We start from the raw sequence: 8,451 nt of genomic DNA, 5'->3' as shown, positions 1-8,451 counted from the left end.
TAGTTTTTGGTCCAAAAATAATAATTTTAAAAAAGTTGGTGGCACACTCAATCAATGAGAACACCTCACATGTCTGACTTTTTCATGTCATCGATGATGTGGTCGTTGGCCATTGTTGACAGTTATTAATCAGGTTCATTCTGGACGTGGTTTAGAATATTATAAAAAGTTGTAGAAATTATTAAAAATTATAAAAGATTAAAAAATCCTAAAAAAAATAAAAATAAGAACTTAAAATGCATGTCCAAAATGAATTTAAACATGTGGCCATCTAGTTCGTTTGAATATAGATAATTACTTGTTTAAATTCATTATGAACATGGTTCAAACTATTATAAAAATAATTAAAAATAATAAAAGAAATTTAAAAATTATAAATAATTTTAAAATAAAAGTTATACAAAATACGTAGATTTTGTCATGTGCCCAATTTAAAATTTATTAAACAATGAACACAAAGCTCATTATTTCATCAATTTCAACCAATCAAACAATTGAATATTCATCAAAATGTTTTAAAAAAATGGTTTAAAGATATTTTCATGTAGACTTTTCATATAAATTATGGGTACATAGATTACATATAAATTTGAGTTTCAGTTAACTAAAAGCTTAACAAATTTGCTTCAGGAGGGTTAGGCTTAATTTCGTTTCGAAGATGATTAAAAGTGATGGAGATGGGAATACAAATTTGAGTAACTATGTATATTAGTCCTTTAGTGACCATTTTTACAACTTTTAATAATTTATATATTTTCTACGTAATTTTAAAATTTTTACACCTTTGTTATACTTTCTATATTTTCATTCATATTCAAAATAAACATGAAAAATGATTGTCTAAATTTAAATTAAGTTGGACATCAATTTGTCCAAGTGAGCGTCGACCAACTGCTGGTCAGCGGTTAATAATCATGTTATTGATGACATAAATAATGCTTTCTCATTAATTGAGTGTGCCACACTTATTTTAATATTGTTAACTTTTTAGACCCAAAATTCTAACGGAAAAACAATTTAGGTATAAAAATGAGATAAAAAAATTAAACATCAAAACTCGATCAAATCACAGGAATTGCTGACTAATGATCCTACCATGTCAGTTGTACAAAAAATCTTCTTGAAATATATTAAAATTTCTCTAATTTTTTATTTCTTTTCTTTATCTGATTTCTCTCTTTACTCTTCTCAATATTTTCTCTATGCAGGGCCTTGGTCCCATGGTCAAATGAGAAAATTTCTTTAATAATCCCTGTCACCTATTAATTATTTATTTTAAGTCCTTCAATCATTTAAATAAATAAAAATTTTAATTTTGACCTGTAATACCCGAAAATTTCTACAATAAGGAAAGTAAGATAATATCTACGATATAGTAAAATAAGGAACTAAAGTGCTAAAAGGGTAATTTTGAGTTATGGCAATATTGGGAAGTATATTATAACATATTAATTCAAGAAAGGATTAAATCACAAAAGTGAGAAAAGTGTTGTTACCCAAGAGTAAATACTCAAAAGTTGAGGGGTTAAAGTGTAAATATGAAAAAGTTGAAGGACCAATGGTGTAAATATTTTAAGGGTGGAATAATCTAGAAACTAAGAAAAATGGATGGATTGGGACCAAACTGAAAAAGGTGAAGAAGTTTGAGGGACTAAATCACAATTTTACCAAATTAAGTGATGACTCAAGGATGAAATTTTAAAAGATCATAAAGGGCAAAATGGTCAATTAGAAGAGAGAGAAATCTAGAAGATAATGATGATGTTGGAGATATTTTAGATTAATAAATAAATAAATATTAGTTTATTAATATTTTAATTTGATTTTTTTAAATGATATTATTTTATTATTATTAATTTATTTAGTATATATATGTGGAAAGAAGGATGAAAAGCATCCATCCCCACCATTTTTTGCATGCATTAACGTGAGAAGAAGAGGAGAAGAAAGAAAGCTTTGTTTTCTTTACAATTCGGTCCTTTCACCAAAAATCCACCATTTTCACTTAGAAATCAAAGAAATTTCCATAGCCACCAAGAGAGAAAATTGACAAGGAGACTATGGGGAGCTAGAATATCAAGTTAGATTCAAGAAATAGAGGCTGGAGGAGAGAGAAAATCAAGTTAAAGATTGAAGTCAATTGAGCAAGGTAAGAACATCATGATTTCAGTATATTTTTGAGTTTGATATTATTAAAAAAAAGTATGAGATTGATGTTAATGTAGAGTTTTATTATATAAGGTTATATGTTCTTGATATGTTAGTGAAGAGAAAATAAGAGAAAGTGTTGAGAAATAGTGTAGAGAAGGAAAATAAGAGTGTTATAGACTTAGTAATCAACATTTTACACTAAAATAGTTTTGAAACAGCAGCAGTAGTCTGACTTTGAAAATCTACCAAAAATCGTATAAACTGAATTAGAGGATGAACAAAATATGAAATTAAATCTTATTGAGTCTAGTTTCTCATAGAAGAAATGGTGTAAGCAATGGAATTGTAAATTATGAGATATTATAGGTTTTGTGAGATAAGGTCAGAATGATTTCGGGTTCCCCTGTACTGACTTTGGAAAATCATCAAAAATTGGAGAAAAATAATTAGAGGCTTTAATTTATACATTTAATTCCTTACTGAGTCTATTTTTAATAGAAATAAACGGTAACATCATTCGAATTCTGTACGAGGAGATAGTTAATTTTTAGTGAAGAAGGGTCGGAACTGTCAGACAGCAGAATAGGGATGGCTTTAAAGAATAAACTGTACTTATTGGCTAAACCAAAAATTCTGAAAATTTTATGATAAGAATATATGTGAGTCTAGTTTCAGAGAAAATTAACGGATCTTAATTTTGAGTTCTGTAGCTCAAGATATAAATAATTTAGTGATTATGACTCAAGTGGACAGCTTTGAATGAATATATAAGTAATTGGTGAAATTATAGATAATGTTACCTATAAGCATGTTATATACATTAAGGATGTGGAATGGAGAGGAGGAGGAGGAAAATATATGATTATTCAACTAGCATGGGTTTTCATTAAAAATGACCAATTTATATGTTTCAGGGACTAAATTGAACAAATGTGAAAATTCAAGGGTAAATTTATAAAAATGTCAAAAAGTGATCAAATTGAATGAAATGAATTGTTTTATTGTTTAAATTAGTAAATTGAAGGAAATATTAATTTAGATCAAGATTGGATGGAAATTCGAGAAAAATAGAAAATTTTCAAAATGTCCCTGAATTTTGGTATTTCTGCAATTTAGCTTAGTGAGATGATTATCGGAAGCTCGATTGTGGTTGGTAGGAAATGTTGTATTATTTATATTATGAAGAATCATAAAAGCATGTTAATAATTTGAAATTTTTAATAATTAATGGAATTTTATAACTCGGTTCAATACGTTTACAAGTGCATGTATTCTGGTAATGCCTCGTACTCTATTCCGATGTCGAATATGGGTAAGGAGTGTTACATGACCACTCCTAAAAATTAATTATATAGTCTAAATCATTTTAGAATAAAATATTTAGCTTCGGCCCTCTCAAAATTTTAAAATTTTATCTCGACTCCTTCAAACAAAGATTTTAACTTCCTTCTTATCTCCATGATTTATTCTCTCTTTTCGCTTTTCATGTTTTTTTTTTAAATTTAAATTTTCTTTTTTTTTATTCAATAGGTTAAGCTTTTATTAAGTACTCTGTAGTTTCTAACTTAAAATTGTAATATATTTTCTTCATGGTGCCGTCTTGTAATGTACACTCATATAACAAAGATAATTTCAACACCTGTAAGTTCGGGAAAACCCTAAAAGCTTTTCCCTTTTTTTTTTTAAGTTGTTTGTTTTTTCTCTTTTATTTTGTTCAGTAATTGTGTTAGTCTTCGTATTGACTATTATCTGCCTTTTTGTCCCTCCTACCAATTCGCTTTTTTTCTCTTCATTCACTTAATGTGTCTTATCTCTTCTTAATTTGCAAATCTATTTTATGAATATATTTTGATGTCTTCACAAATTATGATAAACAAATAATGGTGCCTATTGTCGCTGAAATTCCACAACCACCATCAATTTCTCTTGAAAAGTGGGGGGCTTTTCGTCGGCTTATTAATTTGTTTCAATTTTGAGAGTATTTTCTAATAATAAATGATTTCATGAGTCGGTTTGGGCTCGTGTTGTCTTGTGTTTTATATGTTTCTTTTTTGTTTTCTACTACTTAATAAATATTTACTTTTAGAAGTTTTTATCTGTTCTTGTAACACGTTTTTTAGTCTTGTTTTTGCATGTAGTATTGCTTTTGCAAGTGATTTGAGGGATGATTTTGTCGTTGTCCTCTCTAGTTTAATGGATGCTCAATTCTTTTGCAGATTTTGCTCGCCCACTGCTTTGTACCATCCGGAGCTAATTTCCTTATCGTGATAGTTGCTTGCAATCACTCTAAAAATGACATGCTTGAATTATGACAAAGTCGATTGTCAACATACCATAATATGTTCTATTGATATTGAAGTTGAAGCCCTTGTCATGTTGATGGAGCTTGTCCTTCACCACCAATAATAGACATGTTTTTCCTTTTACCCGAATTGTATGATTCCATTCATGAAATGGATTGTTTTTTCTTTTACCCGAATTATATGATTCCATTCATGAAATGGATTAATGAATTTTCTCTTAAAAAAAGATAATTTTTATTTTAGGTATTTGAATTAATGTAATTTTTATGAAAGTTTCATCAAATTACATCACTTAACTTTTATCAACAAATTAAATCACTTATACTAACTCCATTAAGTAATTCATGTTGAATCACCTATATATTTTGAGCCAATTTTCCATAAGAACTAATTAATGGACTTATCATAAATAACTTAATCCGTTAATGATAAAAGTCTAATGATGTAATTTGATTAAAAATAAAGGTTTGTGATCTAAATGAAAATTGATGCTAAATTAAATGACTTAAAATGTAAATTACTCTAGAATATACAATGTTTATGAAATTAATTAGTAAATTAAAAATAAGCCATATATGATAAAAAAAATAGATAAAAAAAAACTTTCAAACACGAATCCAAACATAAACATATGCTCACAAAGCAAGTAAGAAAAGAAAATACAAGCAAAGTAAAAACACGCATAGATTTTGTGGTTACTTGATGTAATCACTAGTAGTAAAAACCAAACCATTTAGAAGAGAAAAAGGGCTGTCCTATCCAGTTAAAAAGCAAAGACATTTAAACGAGGTTATGCCTCCCTGGTGCTTCTAGTTTGATCAGGTGCTCCTGATTTTGATCCCGTATTCTCCTGTGGAGTCGTGTCTTCTGGATCAACCCCTGAACCATTGGATGGTTGACGTGAGGCAGGATTCTTTTCTCGGATCTTGTCTTGCCGTTGCTTCAATTCACCCATAATTCGGGCTACTAAAGGAAGACCTCCACATTTCTTCTTCAGTTCCTCGTTTGGTTTGCTTGGAATGTCATCTGTTCGAGCATCTGGATGGTCACTGTCACCCAAAGCTAAGGACCGGTATATATACCAGCAGTCTCTGGGGTCGGAAAGGAGCTGGAGTCGGTGCAAGTTTCGTTCTCCAACTATCTTCTTTATTGCGTCCTCATTTCTACCATTCAGAATGACTGCTCCCCCATACCCCTTGGGGAATCCATGGCCGGATTTTAGGCAAGATATTAGCTTATCACAGTACTCGCCTTCCTTCTTTACATCAGTTATTGGCTTTTCATAGTACTCGTCTTCCTCCTTTACATTATCAAGCACGATCAGAAACTTCTTACCTTCCAATTTTAGGTGAAGAGCATAGAGCAAACCTGGAAGTTTGTTTTCGTTGGCGATGGAGCTTTTGATTTCTTCGAGTTCAACTCCCAGATGTTCCAGCATATTTTCAACAACCTTTTCCATGGAGCCGGACATGGTTATCAGAAGCCTTGGGAAATAGCTCTGCTTCACTTGTTCTTCCTCCAGAATTAAACGACAAAGTGTGGTTTTTCCAACACCAACCATCCCAACAACCCCCAGTAGCTTCAACTCGTCTTGTTGGCTCTTTTCATTGAGAAGCAGCATTTTAAATGTCTTCTCGTCATAATCGAAACCACGAACCTTGTCCAGTTTCACCGGCTGGTAAATGTTGTTTAAGAATAGTGGTATGTCTTCTTCTTTGAGGTTGAAAGAATCTTCTTCGGATACCCCTCCGGCCTCATCTGCAGGAGAGTAGTCCATAGAACCTGAAGGATTATTAGGACGATCAAAGAACCGACAATTTTCCCTGGAAAATACATCATATCTTGAAGGTCGACCCTTATCATCTTCAGGAAATTCATCCCGAATAAACTCGTCGTACAAAGGCGTCTTTTCCCTGGAGCCGTCTGTGCTTGCATTTTGGTTACTACTCTGCTGACTCATGATGGATTGCTTGCTGCATGTCCAGAAATCAGATTATCGTAAGGGAGAATACATTCAGATTAATTATTTCAAGTTAAAATCATTAGCACACATACACTTATTATGTGAAAAACAGAAGTTTACCTGGAAAACAAAAATTCAACGATGTTTTATTGGAAAACAAAGAATGCAACAAGTACTCCCATAAAAATCAACGTATAAAATCTTTAACTTATGAAGCTAGTAAAGAATAACTTCAGAATGCAGCAGAACATAATAGGAAACTACTGATCATGAAGCTTTGGATATATATACAAGAGAAAAGTGAAAGCAAAACAAATAATAAACCCATAACCAATGGAATCTAAATGCTTTAATTATTTATTTATTCAAATAATTTTTTGAGAATATTTAAATAAAAATTTTAAATCTTAAAATAATATTAACATATATAAATGATTTATCAATACACTCTAAATTAAATCATCGTTTTTTTTCATTTTCTATTATTCAAACACGTATACATAACTTATCTCTACAAATTAATTAAGAAAATATATAAATATTAATTTTTTAACAAATAAATATTAAACTTTTGAACCAAGTAAAGAATTTCTAGATATAACAGAAAATCGAATAAAGTGAATGCCAGACACAAAATAACGAGTTCTTTTCTTTCTTTCGTTTTTATCTTTTTTGAAAGTGCTAAAAATTGTTACTTGTTAAATTATTTGATGGAATTAAAAAAAACTGATTCAGGACTAAAAACAACACATTTTGAAAATTAGAAATAATTAAATTATAGTAAAGGGCAAATTTTGTCAATATGCATTTTAGAGGACGTTTAATAAAATTTGACCAAATAATGAAAATAAATACTTGGAATAATTTGTGGTTTTAGTCATTTTATTATGCTCAAATTTGAGATTTAGTTCCTATATTTTAATTTGATTTCTCGATTTTTATAATATCATTAATTAATCCAAAGTGTTACCATCTTTAACTATTCTTGTTAAATAATGATGTGGATTTTCCTTTAAAGTACCCTTCCAATTGATCATGCTAACATTATTAACTTATATTTATTTACTTATCCATCGAGTTGTACTAGGTGTTTCTACCAAAAATCTTCCATAGAATTTTAATTGAAGCATTTAGGATGAATCCAGAAAATTATAGTTTAATATGTTAAGATGATGAAAAAGAAATGTAAAGAATATTTTCTTCATTCAATAAATCATATTTACAATTGAATAGAGCTATAGAATATATACAGCTAAGGTGTAACTAATTACATTGCTATTACACTATACAACTCACTACTTTAACTAACTGTGCACAAATATCTAATTTAGTTATTTTCTACATGCCCCCTCAAGTTGATGGGTGAAAAAATGTCTTTCACTCCCAACTTGTTAACTAGATATTTGTGTTGTGGAATACTCAAACCCTTTGTCAATAAATCTGCCATTTGCTCTCTTGTTGAAATGTGCCTGGTTTGAATGTGCCCCCTCTGTATTTTTTCTCTGATAAAATGACAATCTATCTCTATGTGCTTCGTCCTCTCATGATAAACTGGATTACTAGCAATTTGTATTGCTGCTTAACTATCACAATGCAGCATCATTGGTTTGGTTACTTCAACACCCAGTTCTGACAGTAAGCCTTTAATCCACATAAGCTCAGCAACTGTAACTGCCATGATCCTATATTCTGTTTCTGCAGAAGATCTCGATATCGTGTTTTGCTTCTTAGATTTCCACGAGATTAATGAATCACCAAGCTTGATACAAAAACCTGTGACAGATTTCCTTGTCATGCTGCATGATGCCCAATCTGAGTCACAATAGGCATTTATCTATGGTCTTCCTACTGCTGAAAGTAAGATTCCTTGTCCAGGATTCTTCTTAATGTATCTCACAATTCGTATAGCTGCTTCATAATAAGATTTTTTTGGCTTGTGCATAAATATACTGAGATGTTGAACGGCAAAGGCAATGTCTGGCCTAGTATTTGTCAAGTACAAGAGTCTACCTATAAGCCTTTGATATATACTTG

General features: G+C 30.3%; 1 protein-coding gene across 1 annotated transcript; it reads right to left on the bottom strand.

Annotated features, from left to right (window-relative positions):
- Positions 1-5,030: 5,030 nt before the first annotated feature.
- LOC105764969 (probable disease resistance protein At5g45440) lies at positions 5,031-6,686 on the bottom strand. The gene is made up of 2 exons (XM_012583816.2): positions 6,538-6,686; positions 5,031-6,427 (listed from the first exon to the last, which is right to left on the bottom strand). Exon 2 carries the CDS (start codon positions 6,412-6,414, stop codon positions 5,245-5,247), a length of 1,170 nt encoding a protein of 389 aa, XP_012439270.1. The 5' UTR covers positions 6,415-6,427; positions 6,538-6,686; the 3' UTR covers positions 5,031-5,244.
- Positions 6,687-8,451: the final 1,765 nt, after the last annotated feature.

This window comes from Gossypium raimondii, chromosome 12 (assembly GCF_025698545.1).
Source record: "Gossypium raimondii isolate GPD5lz chromosome 12, ASM2569854v1, whole genome shotgun sequence".
Taxonomy (NCBI): Eukaryota; Viridiplantae; Streptophyta; class Magnoliopsida; order Malvales; family Malvaceae; genus Gossypium; species Gossypium raimondii.
Note: the sequence above shows the minus strand (reverse complement) of the source record. Positions and strands in the feature narration are given on the sequence as shown.